Source organism: Galeopterus variegatus, unplaced genomic scaffold, assembly GCF_000696425.1.
Source record: "Galeopterus variegatus unplaced genomic scaffold, G_variegatus-3.0.2 Scaffold10504, whole genome shotgun sequence".
Taxonomy (NCBI): Eukaryota; Metazoa; Chordata; class Mammalia; order Dermoptera; family Cynocephalidae; genus Galeopterus; species Galeopterus variegatus.
In genome coordinates this window covers 2,592-26,932 of record NW_007736615.1, presented here as the reverse complement: position 1 = coordinate 26,932, position 24,341 = coordinate 2,592, and the positions used below count along the sequence as shown (strand labels likewise).

At 35.4% G+C, this 24,341-nt stretch overlaps 1 protein-coding gene and 1 pseudogene across 1 annotated transcript; one reads left to right on the top strand and one right to left on the bottom strand.

Moving 5' to 3' along the window:
* Positions 1-10,177: 10,177 nt before the first annotated feature.
* LOC103610032 lies at positions 10,178-11,116 on the top strand (annotated as a pseudogene).
* A 12,339-nt stretch (positions 11,117-23,455) lies between these two features.
* LOC103610031 (olfactory receptor 52B2-like) lies at positions 23,456-23,977 on the bottom strand. The gene has a single exon (XM_008594269.1). The coding sequence runs from the start codon at positions 23,975-23,977 to the stop codon at positions 23,456-23,458; it is 522 nt and encodes a 173-aa protein (XP_008592491.1).
* Positions 23,978-24,341: the final 364 nt, after the last annotated feature.

Genomic DNA, 24,341 nt, shown 5'->3' with positions numbered 1-24,341 from the left:
AAAAAAAAAAAAAAAAAAAAAAACACTAGAGAAAATCAATGAAACCAAGCACTGGTTCTTAGAAAATATAAACAAGATTGATAAATATTTAGCTGAACTGATGAAGAGAAAAAGAAAGAAGACTCAGATAACTAAAATCAGAAATAAAAAGCAGGCACCACAACCTATTACACAGAAATAAAAATGATTTTAAAAATTGAATAATTTAAATGAATTAGAGTGATTTCTAGAAACCCCAAATACCAAGACTGAATCATAAAAAAGATAATATAGATAAAACTATGACTAGTAAGGAGATTGAATCAATAATTAATAAAAACAAAATAAAAAAAGAACATCTCAACAAGGAAAAGCATAGGACAAGATTATTTCACTGGTGAATTCCACCAATTTTAAAGAATAATTAACACCTCCCCAAACTTTTTCAAAAATTTGAACAGGAGGGAGCACTTCCAAATTCACACTGTGAAGTCAGGATTATTCTGATATGAAAACAAGGCAGAGACACTACAGGAAAATAAAACTACAGACCAATAGGCCTGATGAGCATTGATGCAAAAATACTCAGCAAAACAGTAGCAAATCAAAATCAATGCCATAGTAAAATGATTATATCTAGTAGGACTTATTCTTGTAATGCAAGGGTGTATCAATATACAAAAATTAGTCAGTGGGATTGTCCTGGGTTGAATGTCCCCCCAAAACTTAATTCTCACTGTAACTGTTGAGGGTGGGAAATCCTATTGTGGTGGTTGAAGGGTGAGGCCTTGAAGAGGTGATTGGATTGTAGGACTGTGCAGTAATGAATGGATTAATAATGGTGGTCAGGGGCGTGGTACTGAGGGCTTTAATAAAAGGAGACTGAATGAGGAGGTTGCTGTCTGCTCTCTCTCTCTGCTCTGCCAATTAACAATGTGATACCTGCATCATTGTTTCCACCACCGAGATCCTCACCAGATGTGTTCACTGGACTTTGGACTTCCAACCCTCCAGGACTGTAAGAAATAAATTTAGTTTTCTTATAAACCAATCAGGTCTGAGTATTTTGTTATAAGCAACAGAAATGGACTAATATAGAAAATAGACCAAGTGAACAGAATAATGGATTACAAACTCATAATTATTTCAATTAATTATTAATTCAGAAAAAGCACTTGAAAATTTTGACATTTTGACATCATTTCATGAAAAAGAAAAGAAAAAAAAAAAACTCGGCAAAATAGAAGTTGAAGGAAACCACCTCAATATTATAAAAGCGATGTCTGGGGAAAACCCACAGCAAATGTCGAAATTAATGATGAGAGAATGAAAGCTTTTTCTGTAAGATCAAGAAGAATACAAAGACGTCCATTTTTAATTCTTCTATTTAACTAAATAATGCTAGAAGACCTAGCCAGAGCAGTTAGGCAAGAAAAGTAAATAAAAGGCATACAAATGGAAGGGGAAGAAGTAAAATTATCTCTGTTCTCAGATGACACAATCTTATATATGGAAAACCTGGAAATTATACACATGCATTCACACACACACAATACTTAGAACAAATAAATGAGTTCATTGAAGTTGCAGAGTACAAAATTAGCAAGTAAAAGTCATTTGCATTTCTATACACTAACAATAAACATTCCAAAAGGGAAATTACAACAAACAAACAAACAAAAAACCCCCATTTCATTTATAGTAGCATCAAGAATAAAATACTTAGAAGTAAACTAACCAAGGATGTAAAAACTTACACACTGAGAAATACAAAAATTTGCTGAAAAAATAACTAAAGAAGATGCCAATAAATAAAAAGACACCCCATGTTGAGAGATTAAAAGACCTAATATTACTAAGATGTTGATACTACCCAAAGCAATATACAGACTCAATTCAATCTCTGTTAATTTGCATTGATGATTTTTGCAGGAATGAAAAAAAAATCCTAAAATTTATATGGAATCCAGAGGGACACTAAATAGCAAAACAATGTTGAAAATAAAAAGAACAAAGTTGGAGGACTCACACTTCCTGACTTCAAAAAGTTGCTACAAGCTACACTAAACAAAATAGTGTAGGACTGGTGTAAAGACAGACATACAGACAGGAAAATAGAACAGAGAGCCCAGAACTAAACCCTAAAACCTCACAACTACAGGTATATGGTCAAATAATTTTGACAAGGTAGCCAATGCAATTCAGTGGGAAAAGGGAGGACAGTCCTTTCAAAAAATGGTTTTGGGAAAACTGGATATCCATATGCAATAAAATCAAAAAGCAAAACTGAAGTTGAATTTTTTTCTTACATCACATACAACAGTAAAGTCAAGATTGATTAAAAAATCTACATGAACAACTAAAACTATAAAAGTTTTAGAAGAAAACCTTGGTGGAAAGCTTCATTACACTGGATTTGGCCAAGAATTTTTGGCTGTAACACTAAAGGAATAAGAAACAAAAGTAAAATTACATAAATTGGACTCCATTAAAATCACAAAATTTTGTGTCTCAAAGAACACAGTAAACAGAGCAAAAAGGCAACCCCATTGCCTGAAATAATTTTTTTTTTTTTTTGTCCTTTTTGAGACAGGCCACACCGCGCTCAGCCAGTGAGCGCTGTGAACACACCGGTTATCCCTATACAGGATCCAAACCCGCGGTGGGAGCGCTGCTGCGCTCCCAGCTCCACACTCTCCCAAGTGCGCCATGGGCTCGGCCCAAAATAAAATTTTTGAAGTCTTGGATCTAACGAGGGATTAATATTCTAATACATAATGAACTCAGATGGCAATGACAAAAACAATCACAAAATAACCTGATTAAAAAAAAAAAAAAAACTGATTACAAAATGGGCAAAGGACTTAGACAATTCCCTGAGAAAGCTATACGAATGCCCAACAATCACATATAAAGGTATTCAACATACTTAATCACTTGTGAAACAAATCAAAACTACAATGAGGCAACATTTGGGATGGCTATTATTTAAAAAAAATAAGAAAAAAAACCCAACAAGTTTTGATGAGGATATGGAAAAATTGGAATGTTTGTGAACTGCTGGTGAAATGTAAAATAGTGCAATTGTTATGTAAACAGTATATACACACACACACATACTCTGATGCCAACCTGCTTCACTGAATGTATCTCCCACAATATTCCATATTACATTCAACTGTCATAACATTTTAATTGGTATAGATCTCTACAATTTGTTTTGTGATCCCCTTCATCTGCTAATGCAATCCTTCTGCTTGAAATTCCTCATTGAATTTTTCACTCAATTTTCTCCAGGTTACAGTTTAAGACACTACTCAAATGAAATCTAAGAATAAGTAAAACTAATATTTGATAAAAATCAATAAAAAATCTACTTGCCTGTAGCAAAGAGAAGAGTTGGAGCATGACTGGAATAGGGCATAAAGGAACATTCTGGGGTATTGGAAGTATTCATATCTTATTTTGGGTGATGGTTACTCAGTAGTATACACTTGTCAGATCTTATCAGACTGAATGTTTAAAACCGATTATTCTTTTGATGGATATTTGAATTCTCATTTTAGCATTAGTATGCAAATGCAGGTATAAAAAATCACAAAATAAATCTAACCATGGACTTAATGCTTGTTTATATTGAGTAAATACCAAATAGTAGAATTGTTGGTGCATAAATTAGATTTGTATTTCTTACAATGGAAACTTTCAGTAGAGAAAAAAGATGAAACCTTATTAACATGGCATGTGACAAAGAAAAAAATGAATATAAACTATTGTCTCAAGAACTTAGCTATAAAGTAGAACAGGTAAAGTCTCTGAAATATTTCTGGGCAATAGATTATATTATTTTAATTATAATTAAANGGGTGATGGTTACTCAGTAGTATACACTTGTCAGATCTTATCAGACTGAATGTTTAAAACCAATTATTCTTTTGATGGATATTTGAATTCTCATTTTAGCATTAGTATGCAAATGCAGCTATAAAAAATCACAAAATAAATCTAACCATGGACTTAATGCTTGTTTATATTGAGTAAATACCAAATAGTAGAATTGTTGGTGCATAAATTAGATTTGTATTTCTTACAATGGAAACTTTCAGTAGAGAAAAAAGATGAAACCTTATTAACATGGCATGTGACAAAGAAAAAAATGAATATAAACTATTGTCTCAAGAACTTAGCTATAAAGTAGAACAGGTAAAGTCTCTGAAATATTTCTGGGCAATAGATTATATTATTTTAATTATAATTAAACACTGTATATGAATATAGAAAGAATAAGAGGGGATGAGTTAAATGTACCAGAAAGTATAAACGATTGATGAGGCTTGGCCCTGAGGAACTGAGTGAGATACAACAACAACAATGAAAAACCATACATTGAGGAAAGGAGGACAGCCTCTTTGGTAAGTGGTGCTGGGATAACTGGACATCCCTATGTAGAAGAATGAAACATGACCCATGCCTCTCGCCACAAACCAAAATCAACTCAAAACAGATTAAATCAACTCAAAATGGATTAAAGACATATATATAAGACCTGAAATGATAAAACTACTAAAAGAAAACATAGGAACAACACTTCTAGAAGTAGGACTGGGCAAAAACTTTATGAATAACACTTGAAAGCACATGCAACAAAAGAAAAAAACACAAATGAAATTATATCATACTAAAAAGTTTATGCACAGCAAAAGAAACAGTTAATAGAGCAAAAAGACAACATAGAGAATGGTAGAAAATATTCACAAATTATGCATCTAACAAGGGGTTAATATCCAGAAAATGCAAGTAATTCAAACAACTTAACAGTAACAAAAATAAATAAATACATACATACATACATACATACATAATAAATAAATAAAGTAATCTAATTTAAAAAATGGGCAAAGGGACTCAATAGACATTTCACAAAGGACAATATACCAATGGCCAATAAACACATGAAAAAATCCTACATCATTCAGCATAAGGTAAATGCAAATCAAAACCACATTGAGATATCTTCTCACATCAGTTACACCTGCCATTATAAAAATGACAGAGAAAAACAAAAGCTGGTGAGGAAGTGGAGAAAGGGGAACACTTCTACACTGTTGGTGGGACTGTAAATTAGTTCAGCCATTAGGGAAAACAGTATGGAAGTTCCTCAACAACTACAGACAGAACTGCCATAAGTTCCAGCAATCCCCTGCTGGGAATATAACCAAAGGAAAGGAAATCATAATGTTGAAGAGATACCTGTACTCTAATGTTTATTGCAGCTCTATTTACAACAGCTGAATTATAACCAAACCAAAAGTCCATTGATGGACAACTGGATAAGGAAAATATGGTATAAATACTCAATGGAGTAGTACTCTGCCATAAAAAAGAATGAAGTTCTGCCATTCACAGCAATATGGTTGAACTTAGAGGAAATTACACTAAATGAAATAAGATAGGCATAAAAAGAGAAATACCACATGTCCACACTCATACGTGGGAGCTAAAACAAAATAAACAAATAAACAAAAAAAGAAAGAAAAGTTCAACAATTACAATAATAAAGGAGGAAAAAAAATCCTGAGAAAACTGAGAGAAAAATAATAGAAGAAAAATGAATATGACAACCAATAGTACCTGAAAATATTTTCTTCTCTCCTTTCAAATCAAATTAATGTTTTACATATAATGAGACTTGACAAACAGTTCTAAAACTGGACAGCTATTGACAACATAAGAATAGTAAAAAATTAAAAATAAACCAATCAGTGTGTTCTCACGTGAGGCTTGAGAGGAAGTGTCAGGTATTTGAGCCACATTCTGAGAAAGAAAGAAAAGTCCATCTGCAAACCATGCCTGCATTTGGGTCATTATCACCTAAAATGCTGTCACCTAGGAGCCTGCTTGAGGAATGCAGTTTTTCAGCTTCTTATTGCAGTCAGTGAATTTCTAGCCTTCAATGGCAAATGAGTGAACTACTACAACTCTGAAGGTAGAAGAACGGCCTACATTTAAAATCCCCAGAGTGGTGGCAGAGAAAACACATTATGGATACTATTCTATAAAATTTGTTATCTGGGGATTTTGAGCAAATCACGAATGATACTGGACATACATTATTACAGAAGTTAGTCTCAACCTCTATCAATAGAGGAGATAATTATGGGTTATCTGAAGTCTCAATCAACAGAGGAAACTTGGAAAATCTTATCCCTGAAAAAAAAATGTGTTTAAATTTCATTCAAACCTGAAAGATACTATGAAATCATGGGCAACAGGGGTATCATTCATTAAACTAGCAGTAGTAATAATAGCAGCACTTTTGTGTTTATAAACAGAATAGCTCCTACTATTCTACTTCACTTAAAGGCCTTGCCAGACGACAGAGGATAGAAAAGATAGTCTTCAGTTCCACATCTTAAGAAATCTCCATCTCTCATATTCATTTGATCTCACTCCTAATGAGCTCAGAATCAACTCTCCCTGAATGTGACCCCAGACCAGATATTTCCTAGTTCTCATTCCTGGGAGACCCCTCTCTTATAAAAGTCAGAAAACTTTCTAACCCTGTTTTCCATGTCTGAGACCAACTTGCTCCTGGCAAGAAGTCTGGGGTAATGATACTCTAGAGACATCTGAAGGACAGTGATGCTGTCAGATCAGGCTAGGCTTTAATGAAAGCTCAGTGACTCTTCCATTAATGTCGACATTTGCTGAAAATTTTGGTGAAAACGCTTTGATGCAATTACCCCATTCACGTGTCAGGCCAGTCCTCAGCTCAAACTAGGCAAGTTCCTTCCTGTACAAATTAGGTATTGGGAGGGAATAAGGGGCTGTGATAGCAGTTTATTTTAGAAAAAAAAAAAAGATGGAATAGGGGTTTTAATCCCTTGTGTTTTCTGCGTTTTTATAATTTTTCATTAAGGAAAAGGTTAAGGAGCTAGATTTATGTAACTTAGAGTTAAAATAATTTCATAGGTAATTAGTAATATCTTCTTGCATTTCTGGCCTCCAAATACATAATTATATAAGCAAGTTTGTACCCAAACTTTCTGGAATCTTATCAAATAGATCCCGATTAACTCTAGTGTTCTCTGATTTACTGAAAATGAAAAAGGATAATTTAGAGGCAACCTGCTGTGGAAAGGTGGCAAGTGTTTGAGTAATGTAGAAAGTGGGAGAAAGGCAGGAGAAATCATATGTCTTGAAAAGATTTTGTGTCAGATCTTTTGCCAAACAGTTCAGTCTTCTTGCTGCCAAGGCAAAGAATACCCCCACCTCTTTTTTGCCCTCTCACCTCTGTTGAAGATCACATGCTATTATATCTATTCTTTGTCTTCCACTTAGTAAGAATGAAACAAACCTTAATGTGAAACAGACCATTTTAAAAAGATGAGGGTCATAAAGTCCGTACCTTGTTACCTTATAGAAACTGGGTTTAAGGAAATTTAAATGCATGCATTTCCCCATTAAATGTTTATGTACTCACAGAGCCTGCAAAGGAGGAGTAACCATTACAAAGTTTTTTTTTTTTTCTTAAATGATCTTTTTAAGTGCAGAAATATTTGAAAAGTAGTTAGGATGTTAACTTTTTATTTTGACTCTGATTAGATTACTTGGAAGAATCACCAATCTTATATATGAGATGCTGTAGAAAAGCTTTTTGGCTGTAGAATTTTCCTCTTCTCACAGAGCTTACTTCATCTCTCATTAAAAAGTTTTCACTACTCAATGTTTTTCTTTCTTCTCTCCCCAATATTCCACCACCTGTTTCTAACTTGACAAAATAATAGGCTTTTCATAAACTACCATATATTGAGTATTTGAATTGTTTCAAACATTGATATGTTGTATTAATCCCACATTTAACACTGGAGTAAGTGAGGTTAATAGTGTCCTTAATTGACAGATGAACAAACTGTGGGTAAGTTATTTAGGCAAGATTACATATATGATAAGTGGGGGATCTAGTATTGACAGCTGAGTCATCTTTCTGATTTCCAACCCCTTAATTTTAACCACTTGCTGAATACTAGGCATGTAATCTGATAAGTGCAGTATCATCTACTGGTGGGGGTAAATATAAAATTTAGTTTAGCCTTCAGACTATTAAGAAATTATTGAGTGTTTAAGGAAATACTGACAGCTTTAGCTTATGAAACTTTCTGTTTCAGCTTCTTTAATTTCTGACAACTCACATTCACGAGTATTAGAAACATTGTCCATGTATTTCACTATTTCTCCCACCACATAGCTTCAAATGCCAGAAGTAGACATCAAAGAAAATTCTTTTTCACAACCGTGTTTATTGCTTTAACCGATTTTTATGGCTATTCTGACCACAGTTAACTCATTAATGTTCTTGCAGGATCACAAGCAAAGATATTGCAGTGTCCCTCCATTATTTTTTCCTTTCATATTAGAATTACTGTACAAAAAAATTCTTTTATACTCCTACACACCACATATACTTCATGTGAAAATGAAATAGCTGACTATCTGACATCTTTCAAGAAATTAGGGTAATGGTAATTTAGGGGCAGAGATTTTCACTGCTACTCGGAAAGGGTTTCCTTTTCTAAGGCGTATGGGTATAACCAGATCAGAGGAAATCTCTTTACTGGAGGTGATGGGATCAGTGTTTAGGTATGAACAGATTGAAGCAAAATTTGGATTGGTTCAAAAATTAGAGTGATTAATGAAAATCAGACTAATGGGAGAAAAAGGCTTTGTTAATTTGAATCACCTCCAAAAAGAAAATAAGTAAAAATCTGTAACGATCGTAGAACTAGGGATGTACTATGGGGTGTGCATTGTATTTAAAGAATCTTCAAAACTCAAATCACAGCTAATTATTCTTAGTATATTGTAAAGCTATTAAAAAGAGAAATAACAGTCCTTTATGCAAAGCAGAATATGCAGCCTACCCAGAGTTCAAGCAGTCTAGTGATCTGCTGACCCATAGCCTCTGATAACACACACACACACACGCACACACACACACACACACACACAGACTCTTATGCTAATCCAGTTTCAGGGTCTGTCTATAATACTAAGGTTCTGCTTTCAACTGTACATGACTCAATTTTAAGATGTCCATTTTTCTTGAATTTGGTACCTCTATAATCTTTTTGTTTTCTTTAGTTTTAAATCTTCTAAACTCAGTATGTGATGATCAAATCGATATTATTAGCATGTTCATCGTGACAAATTTCAATTACTCTTTGTGTCCCTTCCTCAATTACCATACTCAGTACCCCATAAATATGTATAAGCAATTGTTTCAAATGATAAAATAAATTAAAATAAAATTGTCAAAAAAAATCTCCTAAGCCCCCATTAAAAACAAAAAACAAAACAAGTCTTTCTAGTTCACATTTATTGTTGCACTCAATGAATCTGCCCTAAACATAAACAGACATTAACTCATTAATAAAACCAACTTCTGCTTGCTGTCTCTAAATGAATATTATTATCTTAAAATCTCCTCTAGGGGCCACACGCAGTGCCAAGAAAAATAGTGGATTATTCAATATTTTGATGAAGGAATAAGTTAAGATAAAACAACTAAAACTTTCTTCTAACAAAGCTAATAAGAGAAAGATTGCCAGTGACTCAAGAACAAATAGCTCAGTTCCCATGGCCAGCAGCACTGTGGCTAATGGTGAAGGCTCTCATAGGATTATGTACAAATGCACACAGGGCAACACAAACGGGATTTCTTCTGTACATCAAGGCTTGGAGGAAAATTCCTAACTGCAGTAAAATTGGGCTGGCCTCTAGAAGCAGACACAGAAGGAACAGCTAATGGTGGCTTTTCAGCCAAATTAGTCTAGAGATCGTGGGACAAGCTAAAGATCAGTGCTCTCCATGTCAAGTTTCCACAAGAGTTAAGTAAGAAATCCTGAAACACTCACATGTTTTTCCTCCTATTTGGCTCTAGTGAAGGATTTAAATGATTGTTTGCTTCCACTGTCTTAACATGCATTGTAGAACCTCGGAATAATCTGGCCAAACTGCTATCCAAAGCAGTGAACTTGTTTGCTCAATGCCCCATATGGTTGAATGATAGTGGTTGCCTGATAGTGGTTGAATGATAAGGAGAGCTGAGATCTTTTCACTTTCTGTCGAAGTTCTCTTCTGCAGGTATCAGAATCAGTGGTGAGAAGACAGAATACCAACTTCTTATGCAGTTGTCAACATGCCACATTTGAACCCCAGAACTGTGACCTTAATTAGCTTTCCTGGACTAAAGCACATGCAGTTTTGGATTGGATTTCCTTTTTTTGCCATATGCCTGCTGGCTCTTTTGGGAAATATCACCTTACTTATCATTGTTCCTACAGAACGTAGCTTGCACCAGCCCATATACATCTTCCTGGCTGTGCTGGCAGCCACTGACACAGGACTCTGTGCAGCCATTGCTCCCAAGATGTTGGCCATCTTTTGGTTCAGCTCTTGCTCCATGGCCTTTGATGCCTGCCTAGCCCAGCTGTTCTTCATCCATGTCTTGCAGTGCATGGAGTCTGGTATTCTGTTGGCCATGGCCTTTGACCACTACATTGCCATCTGTGATCCTTTGAGGCACACATCCATCCTCATGCCTTCCATCCAGTGTTGCATGATGGTTATGGTGATAATCTGAGCTACAGTGCTTATTGGTCTGTTACTCATTTTAATTAAAAGTCTGCATGTTTTCCATTCCATTCTTATTGCTCACTCTTACTGTGAGCACATGGCTGTGGTCAAGCTGGCTGCAGAAGACATCCAAATCAATAAAACGTGTAGTCTTTTTGTGGGTTTTACTGTTCTGGGATTTGACCTGATTTTTATATTCACATCCTATGTTCTGATTTTCCAGGCTGTTTTTCGTCTACACTATCGGGAGGTACGACTCAAAGCATTTAATACATGCACAGCTCATATTATTATTTTTTCCTGAGTTTTATATCCTTGCCTTTTTCTCTTCTTCAGCCACTGTGTTGGTCATGTTGCCCCCTCTACCCACATTCTTCTGTCTACCATCTACCTCCTTGTGCCACCTGCACTTAATCCTATTGTCTGTGTTGTAAAAAAAAAAAGGTAATTCATAAGCATTTGGGTAAAGATTTTTCTTCTGAATCAAGGATCTCAGAAGTGATCTTTCAAATGTTTCTGGGCATGTAGAGAGGGGTTTTATTTCCTAGGGATGGAGACAATTTGGACTCTGTGTGCTCATTGTTGAGGTTTCATATCATCACACTAAATCTTTATTAAAAATTGTGTTTAAATGTGTATATAACATATTTCATTTTAACCATTTTAAACATACAATTCTGTGAAATTAATTATATTCACAATGATGTGTGACCATCACCTCTATTTCCAAAAGTGTTCTGTCATTCTAACATATACTCTATACTCATTATGCACAAAGTTCCCATTATTCCTTCCATGCAGTTTCATGCTCTATATTAAATATATTTGTTTTGCAAACTACAGCTACACCGATATAAAACATATTCAGCTAAAGACTGATATTAGCATCTATCTCTAATGTATTTGTCTTCTAATATAATCTTTATTATTTCTTTCCTTTTACTTTTCTGCTTTTAATTCTCAGTTCTCTTTTTTTCTTGATAAGAAAGCTTTGGTTATTAATATTTAAAAGTTCTCTTTTGGAATATGTGCATTTTCATGGATAAATTTATTCTAACCATTGATTTTGCTGCATGCTGTTGGTTTTGCCATTCTGCGTTTTCATTCTTATTCAGTTAACAGTAAGAAAAATATTCACTGTGATTTCTGTGTTAACTCATGACATTTTGAGGTACGTGCTGCTTGATTTGCAAATATTTAAAGACTTTTTTATAATCTTTTGTTATTAAATTCTAAATTAATTTCATTTTGATCAGGGAATACTTTTTATAATTTTAAATACTTCAAATACATTAAGATTTCCTTTTGGGCCAGTATAAGGTCTATTTTGTGTGCCCTAAAAATTAATGTGTATTTTTTAGGAGTTTGTTCTGTTACTTTATATATATATAAACAAGTCAATGTTCTGTTTATACCTCAAGAAATAAAGTAGAAAGAACAAACTATACTTAAATAAATTGGAAAATAGAAATAATAATGATAGAACAAAAAACAATTAAGTATAAAAAAATACATGAGAAAATCACTGACATAAGGAAAGAAAAAGAAGGTACATCAGTACACACTATACACATTAATATATCAATAATGGGATATTATAAATAAATCTGCACCTATTAATTCAACAATGTGATAATTAATAGCACAACTCTTGAAAGATTGGAAAATCTGAATACCCAATCAAAATACAACTGAACCTTTTATATTAAAACTTTCACATTAATCTGAGATACTTTCACTTGACAATTATATCAAACAAGTAAAAAATAATATAAACCTTGAAATAAACTTTTTTAGAAAATGCAGGAAGAATAATAGCTCCAAGTTTATTTTATGAGGCCAGCATAGCTCTGATGTCAAAGATATTCATATTACAAAACCCATATTCATCATGAAAATAGACACAAAAATGTCTAACAAAATGTTGGCAAATGAAATCCAGAAAAAACAATAAGATAATAAATCACCATCAAGTGCACTCTATGTAGGAATAAAAGATTGTATTAGCATTCCACAATTAACAATGTGAACTTTATTAAAAAAAATCTTAGAAAAAACATATAACCATCCCACTTATATTTTAAAATATTTACAAAGTCAAGAGGATTCAGATAGAATTCAGGAAAGGTTACACACACACACACACACACACACAAATCTACTGCTGACTTCACCATTAATGGTGAAATATTGAACACCTTTCTCTAAGTTCAAAAACAATTTAAGGGTGTCTTCTTCTAATACTTCCATCACATATTATGTTTGAGATCTTAGCTAATATAATAAGGCAAAACAATATGGCAAATATTTAAATACATAAAATGAAAAACTGTACCTGTTTGCAGATGCTACTATTCCCAAATTAGAAATTGCTAAGTAATTTACAAAAATTTATTAGCATTGAAAATGAATTAAGGATATACAAGATTATAGAATCATACTTACATATATATATATATTTAGACATACATATTGTGTGTAGTTTTATTATATTCTGAAATTTATTAATGAGAAATTAAAAATGCTCTGGTTGAAATTATACTTCTCTTAAGATGGTTAAATTTTCTTTGGTAGGAAGATGGAAAATCAGTAGACTGACAGCTGCAGCAGGTGCTGAGATGAGCTAAGACCCATGAATCACCAGGGCTCAGTCTTAGGCCCTTGAAGGAAGTGCCCACATGCTGAGTAGGTGCCAAGGTGAGCTGAGACCCGAGTGGCAATGGGGGCTCAGTCTATAGCCATGGATTCTGGACCAGGAGCTAAGGTGGTGTAATATAGCCAGTGCCACACCTACTGTCACTGACAGCACAGTTCACCACCCAAGTAGCAGCCAGGGCCACTCTACAGGCAACCGTCCACTCACTCAACTACATCGATATAAGCAGAGTCAACAGTACAGCCTGCAAATAGAGAAGGAAATCTTTATCCTCACAGCCAACCCCAGAGTAATAGAAGAAGCAAGTCCTCTACCAGATGACCAAACATCAATGAAAAAATACTAGAACTATAAGCAAGAAGATATGACAATATCAAAGGAATACATTAATGCTCAAATTCCAGAACCTATAGAACAGGGAATCCTTGAAATGTCTGAAATGGAATTCCAAGCAATAATCTTGAGAAAACTCAAACACATAAAACAGTAGTCATTTAGAGAATACAATAAAACAAGAAAAAATATCCAGAATATGAAGGAGGAAATCTACAAAGAGATTAATGCCATAAAGAAGAGCATACCAGAACTCCTAGAAATGAAAGATTCACTCAATGACAGAGAGCTTGAGTAGCAGGGTAGAGCAAGCAGAAGAAAGAATTTCAGATCTCACAGATGGTCTTTTTGAAATAACCCAGGCAGAAAAAAAAGGAAAAAAGAATTTAAAAATAATGATGAAAATCTAAGAGAGAGAGCAGACAACCTTAAGTGCTCTAACATCTGAATTGTGGGTATTCCAGAAGGGAAGGAGAAAGGAAAAAGTATTGAAAACCTATTAAAGGGAATAATAACAGAAAACTTCCCAGGTGCAGGGAGAGATGCAGGACTTCAGATCCAGGAAGCTCAAAGGTCCCCAAACAGATTCACTACAAAAAGATCCTCTTCGAGTCAGAATATAGTCAAATTTGCAAAGCTCAGAGACAAAGAAAGAATTCTAAAACAGCAAGAGAAAAGTATCAAGTCACCTATAAGGGAATCTCCATCAGACTAACAGCAGACTTCACAACTGAAACCCTGCAGTCCAGAAGAAAGTGGAACGATACTTTCAAAATATGAAAAGAAAATAATTTCCAGCCAACAATTCTTTACCTAGCAAAGTTCTCCTTCAGAAAAGAGGGAGCAATAATATATTTCCCAGACAAACAAAAACTCTGGGAGTTCACCATCACATCAACAGCCCTGCAAGAAATTCTCAAGGGAGTCCTTCATCTGGAATCTAAATAATGATGATCAGTATCACAGATACACAAGAAAGAGCAAAACCCACAGCTAAAACAAAAATGTCAGTGAGAAAGAGAAAGAAGCTAAATCATGCCACCTCAAATTTCCAGCTAACATTGGAGAAGAGAAATAAAAGATGAAGTAATGATCAAAAGGTATTTAAAGCATCTGAACAAAAAGTAACTAAACGACAGGAATTTAACAATACCTGTCAATAGCTACCCTAAATGTGAATGAATTAAACTCCCCATTCAAAAGACGCAGATTGACTGATTGGATTGAAAACTAGACCCAAGTGTATGCTGTCTTCAAGAGACCCGTCTCACCTATAGAGACACACATAGGCTAAGAGTGAAGAGATGGAAAAAGATATACCATGCAAATAAAAACCAAAAATGAGCAGGAGTAGCTATTCTTATATCAGATAAAATAGAATTTAAACAAAAACCATAAAAAGAGACAAAGAAGGCCACTATATAATGATAAAAGGATCTATTCAACTAGACTACATAACAGTCTTAAATATGTATGCACCCAATACTGGAGCACCCAGATATATAAAAAAAACACTCTTAGACCTAAAGAAAGAAATAGGCCCTAATACATTAATAGTGGGTGACCTGAACACCCCTCTCTCAGTATGGGACAGATCTTCCAGGCAACAAATCAATAAAGAGAAACAGGATTTAAACTACACCTTAGACCAACTGGACGTGGCAGATATATACAGAACATTTCACACAACAACTAAAGAATATATTTTCTTTTCATCAGCACATGGAACATTCTCCAGTATAGACCACATATTAGGTCACAAATCTAGTCTCAACAAATTTAGAAAAATTGAAACCATTCCAAGTATCTTTTCAGACCACAATGGACTAAAACTGGAAATTAATAATAAGCAAAAACCCTGGAAAATATACTAATACATGGAAACTAAACAATACGATAAAGGACCTATAGGTCCAAGAAGAAATTAAACAGGAAATCAAAAAAAAAAAAATTCCTGAAACTAGTGAAAATAAAGATACATCTTACCAAAACCTGTGGGATACTGCAAAAGCAGTACTAAGAGGCAAATTCATTGCAATAAACACATACATCAAAAGAATGGAAAGATTTCAAATAAATGACCTAATACTACACCTCAGAGGACTTGAAAAACAGGAATAGTCCAATCCTAAAGATACTAGATGAAAAGAAATAATTAAGATCAGAGCAGAACTAAATGAAATAGAGACCCCCAAAACAACAGAAAAGATTTAAAAAACCCAAAAAGTTGTTTTTTGATAAGATTAATGAAATAGACAAACCATCAGCTAAGTTAAAAAAAAAAAAAAAAAAAAAAGGGAAGAGGGAAGACCAAAATAACAAAAATCAGAAATGAGAAGGGAGATATTGCCTCTGATACCACAAAAATATGAAGAATCATTAGAGACTATTATAAAAATTGTATGACAACAAATTTGAAAACCTGGAAGATATTGATAAGTTTCTGGACACATACAAACTACCCAGTCTGAACCAAGAAGAGATAGAAAGCCTGAACAGACCAATAACAAGCAATGTGATTGAAGAGGTAATAAGCAATCTTCCAACTAAGAAAAGCCCAGGTCCAGATGGCTTTACAACTGAATTCTATCAAACGTTTAAATAGGAATTAATGCCAATTCTCCTCAAACTATTCCAAACCGTTGAAACAGAAGCCATTCTCCCAAACGCATTCTATGAGACCAATATAACTCTAATGCCAAAACTAGATAAAGGCATAACAAAGAAAGAAAATTACAGGCCAATATCCTTGATGAAAATACATGCAAAAATCCTAAACAAAATATTAGCAATCAGAATACAGCAACACATCGAAAAAATTATACACCATGATCAAGTGGAATTTATCCAAGGGATGGAAGGTTGGTTCAACATATGAAAGTCAATAAATATAATACATTACATCAACAAAATCCAGGACAGGGCCGAGTCCGTGGCGCACTCGGGAGAGTGTGGCGCTGGGAGCGCAGCAGCACTCCCGCTGTGGGTTCAGATCCTATATATGGATGACCGGTGTGCTCACAGCGCTCACTGGCTGAGCACGGTGCAGCCGGTCTCAAAAAAAAAAAAAAAAAAAAAAAAAAAGGACGAAAAAAAAAGAAAAACAAAATCCAGGACAAAAACCATGTGATTATCTCAATAGATGTTGAAAAAGCATTTGTCAAAATTCAATATCCCTTCATGATATAGGCTCTCAACAAATTAGGTATAGAAGGAAAGTATCTCAACACAGTAAAAGCCATCTATGACAAGCCCACTTCCAGTATCATTCTGAATGGGTATGCACTCCAGTATTGGGTGCGTACATATTTAAGAACAGAAACAAGACAAGGATGCCCTCTCTGATCACTTCTATTTAACGTAGTACTAGAGGTCCTAGGTAGAGCAATGAGGCAAGAGAAAGAAATAAAGAGCATTCAGATTGGAAAAGATGAAGTTCAATTGTCCCTATTTGCAGAGGACATGGTACCATATAGAGACAAACCTAAAGAATATATCAAAAAACTCCTAGAGTTAGTTAATAATTTCAGAAACATTGCAGGATACAAAATAAATGCCTCCAAATCAGTTGACTTTTTATTTTTATTTTTATTTTTATTTATTTATTTATTTTTGTCTTTTGTCTTTTTCCGTGTCCGGCAACGGATCGCAACCCTCAGTGTTGCCCCCGTACCGGACCGGGGACTGGCAATGGGATTGCAACCCTCGGTGTTGCTCCCCCGCCTCGCTCAGCCAGCGAGCGGGAACCGGTCTGTATGTGGGATCCGAACCCTCGGGCGGGAGCGCTGCCGCGCTTCCCAAGCAGCGCACTTATCCAGTGCGCCACCGGGCTGGCCCTCAGTTGACTTTATATTCTTCAATAATGAGCTAACAGGAAGAGAAATGCAGAAAGTAAGCCCATTTACCTACTATTAAGTCATGAAAAAAAAATACCTAGGACTTAATTTAATCAAGGAGGTAAAAGATCTCTACTATGAGAACTACAAACTTCTACTGAAAGAAATTAAAGAAGACACAAAAAGATGGAAAGATATTCCATGCTCTTGGATTGGAAGAATTAACATTGTGAAAATGTGTATGCTACCCAAAGCAATCTACAGATTCAGTGCAATCCCCATCAAAATACCAATGACATTCTTTGCAGAAATGGAAAAATCAATCTTAACATTCATATGGAACAACAAAAGACCCAGAACAGCCAAAGCAGCCCCTAGTGAAAAAAATGAGTGGAGACATAGCACTACCTGACTTCAAATTATACTACAAAGTTATAGCAACAAACACAGCATGATACTGCCATAAAAATGGACACTTGAACCAATGGAGCAAACAGAGAACCCATAAGTCATCCCTCAGGCTTACAGCTATCCGATATTTTGCAAAGGCAACAAAAACAAACATTGGGGAAATGGCTGCCTCTTCAATAAGTGGTGCTGGGAAAATTTGATATCCATATGTAGAAGAAAGAATTTAGACATGTATCTTTCAACATATACTAAAATCAACTCAAAATGGATTAAAGACTTAAGCATAAGACCTGAAAGTGTAAAATTACTAAGGGAGAATATAGGATAAACACTTCAGGAACTAGGTCTGGGCACACACTTGTATGAACATGAGCCTGAAAGCTCAAGCAACAGAAGAAAAAGTAAACAAATGGGACTATATCAAACTAAAAAGCTTCTTCACAGCAAAAGAAACAATGAACAGAGTGAAATGTCACACTATAGAGTGGGAGAAAGTTTTTGCTAACTATGCATCCCACAGGGGATTAATATCCATAATATACAAGGAACTCAAGCAATTACACAGTAAAAACCCCAAATACCCAAATTAAAAAAATGGGCAAAGGAGCTGAACAGACATTTTCAAAAGAAGACATACAAATGGCCAACAGGCATATGAAAAAATGCTCACTAAAAAATGATCACTAATCATCAGGGAAATGCAAATTAAAACCACATTGATATACCACCTCACTCTAGTTAGACTGGCTACAATCAAAAAGATGGAGAATAACAAACACTGGCAAGGATGTGGAGAGACGGGAATGCTCCTACACTGTTGGTGGGACTGTAAATTAGTACAACCACTACTGAAAGCAGTATAGAGGTTTCTCAAACAACTACAGGTCGATCTTCCATACGATCCAGCAGTCTCACTTCTGGGTATATACCCAAAGGAATGGAAATCATCATGTCAAAGGGAAACCTGCACTCCCATGTTCATTGGAGCTCTGTTCACAATAGCCAGGATATGGAACCAACCTAAATGCCCATTGACAGATGAGTGGATAAGGAAAATGTGGTATATATTCACCATGGAATACTACTCTGCCATAAAAAGGAGTGAAATTCTCCCATTTGCAACAACATGGATGACCTTCAAGCAACTTATGTTGAGTGAAATAAGCAAAGCATAGAGGGACTAAAAACCTCACATACTCACTCAAAGTGAGAGATAAGAGAGAAAGAAGGAAGTAAAGAAAGACCACAGTGGTGTGTTGGACTTACAGAGGGAGGGAACATACCTACGCATACAAAGTGGAGTCAGGGAAAGGGGTTGGGGAGGGAGATTGGGGATAATCGGGTGGGGGACATGTGGTATAATCACAGTTTGTAGTAATGGGCATGCTGCCAGTATGGATCTGGCCATCACTTTTTGGGCACAACTGGTGACAATCAGTTTTGTACTCCATGAATATTCATAACCAATAAAAAATATAACCTTGAATGATAAAAAACATAAGTAAACAAATGAAAATAAAATGGGGGAAAGAGGAATATTTGGGCTACCCAATCTATAGGCTTAGAAATATAAATTGAAAACTTGGACGATTTTCTTTCTTTCTTTTTTTTTTTTTTTTTTTTTTTTTTTTTTTGGCTTTTTGTGACCAGTAAGGGGATTGTAACCCTTGGTGTGGAGTTGTCCAAAACCGCGCTCAGCCAGTGAGCGCACCGGCCATTCCTATATAGGATCTGAACCCACAGCGGGAGCGTTGGTGTGCTCCCAGCGCCACACTCTCCCGAGTGCACCACGGGCTCGGCCTGGACGATTTCTTTTAGAAAATGAAAGATGTCTCAGAATGCAGAACCACATTCCAGAGGGTAAAGCCAAGAAACACTGAAAAACTGAAAACTATCCTCATGGAGCAGGATAGAGCCCTAATTCAAAAGCTGGCAACATATGCCTTCCTATATTTCAGCATGCTATAGACCAGTAATTGCCATCTTCCATCTTTCTTCCTATTTTGAAATGGAAGTGTTTTCACATTTATCCCATCACTGTGTTAACATTGTATATTGGCACTGTTGGAGGCAGATCACTTATCTCTTTACTTAACAGATGTTTAGAGAAAAAGAAAGCATACTGGTGGAACTATACCCAAGGGACCACACCCATGAAACCTCACCTACATTTGGATAGGATTTAGATGATGGAATTCTTGAGAAATGCTACCATGAGCTGAGACCTAGAAGTTTGGGAGAGGTGTAAATGTATGTTGCATATGAAAGTAATATGAACAGGTGTAGCCAGAGAGAGGACCATGGCAGATTGGATGTTTCAAAGATGGCCATAACAGTATCTTACAAACTACATGCCCTTGTACAACCATCGCGACTAAATCTTTTTCCAAAACCCTGAAATTTGAGCAGATCCTCTAACTGCCTTGAGCAATAGAATACTGTGGAAGTGATGCTGTGTAAGTTTTGGGTATAGAACATATCTGGCCTAGTAGCTTCTAATTTTCCCTCTTGAAACTCTGAAACACCCTATAAGAAAACCAGGTTAATTTAATGGAGAGACAGCCCAGGGGAAGAAGCAGGAAGCATCAGGATTGTCAGCAAGGACGTGATACTGGATGTCTATCCTTCAGAGCCCCAGAGGATTCCAGCCTCAGTCCCTTTTTGTTATGCAATCATGTGAAGGACCTCAAGTGAGAACATTAAGCTGAGCCCAGTCAACTCCAACCTCTACATTCCAGGGTTGCTTGTAATTCAGCAATCATAATCATAATAATTGAGAAGTGGAATTATTCTTTAGAGAACACATTGGTACACTGAAGGTGAAAGAACATACCCTAAATAATATTCAAAAACGGAGGTGAAGAGGTTTCACATAAAAGGATCCTTAACGGAGAAAAACAACATGTGAGAAAACAAAGTGCTTCCTTCCTCTCTCTGTCTCTCCCCTCTCTTTCTTCCTTCCTATTTCAGTCCCTCCATTTCCTTCTTCCTTTTCTTCCTCCTATTCTTTTATTTTAATATATAAAGTAAATGCACAAGTCTATGCATTGTTTTATGATCTTGTTGTTTAATCAGAGAAGCTATTTGAAATAGGACTTACCTGTTCAATAAATATGTATTGAACTTACATTCCACAGAAATTCTAGATTCTGTGAAAACAATAGGCAAAACACTCATTCTGGTGTAGACAATGATTATGCAAAGACACTATTATCATATTGTGTGATATGTGTCATGATTGTGAAAGGAATGGATGACTCTGGAGACCATTAAAAAGGAAACTGATACAGAATGGAGGAAAAGAAGAGGTCAAGGAAGGCTGACAGGGGGAGTATTGCACGAGTCCTAGAAATTGCATAAGAGTGTTTGGTAGCAGCATTTTGAGATGGGTTGTTAATTTACTTAAGAAAATTTAGGTCTCTGAAAACTGGTACAGGCCAATTGCAGGGAAGTTAATAGTGGTTTTGCATAATTATTGATGTAATTTAATACGTACATTTAATATATGTATATATGCACATTCCTGTGAATGCATGCATATCTCAGGTGAAGTGAATGAATGTGTATAAATATAAATATGATAGCATGAGGGAGAGACCAAGAGAGACAGACAGAGAAATAGAGAGACCGAGCATAGAAGCTGTTTAAAAATAAATAAAATGATAGAAGTAGGTATATGAAAGGAAAAGTGTGTATACTTGTATATTTTTTTGCAGATAAATAACATCTGTGTGTATGCTTTTCCAAGGTATACTTTGAACATTAGAGATGAGAGAATGGGAGATTTACATATCTAGGTCCTTCACTTTAGAAGTTGGTGTTTAGTAACTTTTCTTTATTTTAACTGTGACATGGGTTTAAAGCCTGTGCAAAATCCAACTTTTGCTTTTGGGTATAGCCCCTGCCCTTAAAAAAATGTCAGTATAAGAGCAATAACAAGGCTTGTATGTAAATAACTGAGGCATAGGACAGATCATAGACAAACAAATCTTGAAAACACCTGAAGTAGAGAAAAGGGCTGATCGATATTGTTTGAAGACAAGCATTAGGGGCAATAAATTGAAGGAAATGTCTCTTGAGCTGAGAAAGATTTTGACTAAAAAGATAGAGGGAAAATGCCTCAATCTTTTTTAGTCAAAAAAGAATTAATATGAAGAAGAATGAACTAAAGTAGAGGAATGTGTGGTTTCTTTACAAAAGAAGCAGTCAGTTTTGGCTGGATTGATGCCTATAGTGATTTACTGAGAATAAAGCACCTGGCAAAGAAGACTGGTGTTAAGTCACACAATAACTTGAATGTCATGCTATTAAGTTAAGACTTTACCTTGAGTAACAGGCTGTTGAAAATTTTTAGTGGATGAAATGAGATATTTGTTTGAGAATGACAACTTCAGTTGCAGTGTTAAGAACAACTTGGAATAGGAGAGAGATCAGAGATAGGGAAGTTAGTTAGAAGGATTTTACAATACAGAGATCCATAGATGTGAAAGAAGTCCAAGATAGAAAAAAGGTAGTGGAAATGTGCACAGAAATCCTGGTGATCAGTTATGTGGAGAGATGAAAATAAAAATAATTAAGTAATTGCAAGGTTTTAAATTAATTTTTTTTAACTAAAGTCAAATGAACAAAAATGGGAAATATGGAGGGACAATATAGCTGGCAAAGAAATTGAGAGTTTAGTTTGTGTACAATCTAGTACTGTATAGTGACAATGTTGCCAAGCAGATCTCTTAGGAGAGGAGATCTCATATTAAGTGGTCTTTCCACAATAAAATAAAATATGAAAAAAAAGAATTTGGCAAGTGTTAAGTTTAAGATGCATATGAAAAGTGGTTCACAATGCTGTTAGAATGTGCTTTCAAGAGCACAGACATAATTCATGATTTAAGATTTAAAATTGGGTATCTTAAAGGTATTAAGATACACGAAGTCAGCTAGGTAAAAAGGAAAAGTGAAGCTAGAGAAAAAACAGATTCATTAGAACTTCTTAAAATTTTATTTGTAAAATGCCTATATCTCAGATCCAATCTATTATATTTTACTAAAAATTAGTTTTTTCTTTTAATACCATTTAGACAGAGAAAGGGAGCTCATTACTCATTTATATCTACATGAATATTTACGCATATTTATTTTCATTAGAAATCTCTTCCATAATATATTATTTTGTGGTGGTGAAATGGATAAAACATAAACGTAAAAGAGAAAAAATTAAATCAGGAAAACCTTTGGATAATTATTTATGCACATACATCTTGAGAATATAGGCCTAAATTGCATTTTTACCTCACTTGAAAAATGTCTTTCCAAATTATCTGTTGTGGTGTAATTAGATAAATAATGAATTTAACAATAAAATGTTATCCTACTTTATTGCTGGCATAAGCATTTCGGAGCGTTCTGGTTATGAGCGTTTCATAACAGCTGCATCTTGACAGGAAGAACATAACCCAGTTACATTCCCACACTGGCTAAGTCCTTCTCTTGACTTTGTTATTCCTTTCCCCATGAAGCCCCAAACCTGGCAGGAGTGAACTCCACCTCCCACTAAACATGACTTTCAGCTCCACTTTTCCAGGTCTCCTGTCCACCAAAGGTATAAACCTCAGTCTCCGTGACAGTGGAGGATCCGCAGCACCCACTCCCGCATTTGCTTGGTCCGGGCACCATAAATCAAGGGGTTGACCATGGGAGGCACCAGGAAATAGAGATTGTCAATGATAATCTGTAGATGAGGAGCAATATGGTAGCCTAAAATTTGTGCCAGGACAGAGAAGACAACAGGAGAATAGAAGAGACCAATGACACAAAGATGAGAGCTGCATGTGCTGAGAGCTTTTCCCCGTGCTTCCCAAGATGGTATCCGAAAGACAGCACGAAGGATAAGTCCGTATGACAGACTGATAAAAAACAGATCAAATCCCACAGATGCTATGATAACCATGATGCCATAGGTAATGTGTTCAGAGATGTCTCCACAGCCTATCAGCACCACAGCCATGTATGCACAGTAGGAGTAAGGAATGATTTGGGTTTGGAATCTGTCCAGTCTTTTTGCCAGGATGGGTGCTGGCGTCAGCACTGCCACTGTCCTTGCCAGAAGAGCCAGTGCTATCTTTATAAGCATGCTGTTAGNAAACACATATCAACTCCATAGTTTAGATTCTCCTGTGGCTCTGATCCTATTTAATATTCAAATTTGCAATCCTGTAGGATTTTTTTCTAGAGACCAGAACATGGCAGGACAGTGTTTGAACATTACAGGCAGAAAGTTGGGGTATGAATAAGCCAGAAAGTATGGTTTTCACTCAAGACAAGGAAACTGAATTTAATCATACCAGAGTCCCAAGTTTCTGGGATTAAACTTGGTGCTTTGGAATTCTTTCCTGTAATACTTAGCTGCAAATTGCTCATTTTGACAAAGGACATAGGAAATCTGCTAATCCTATTCCTGGAAAGCATGATTGTACTCTGGAGGAATAAAAGATGTT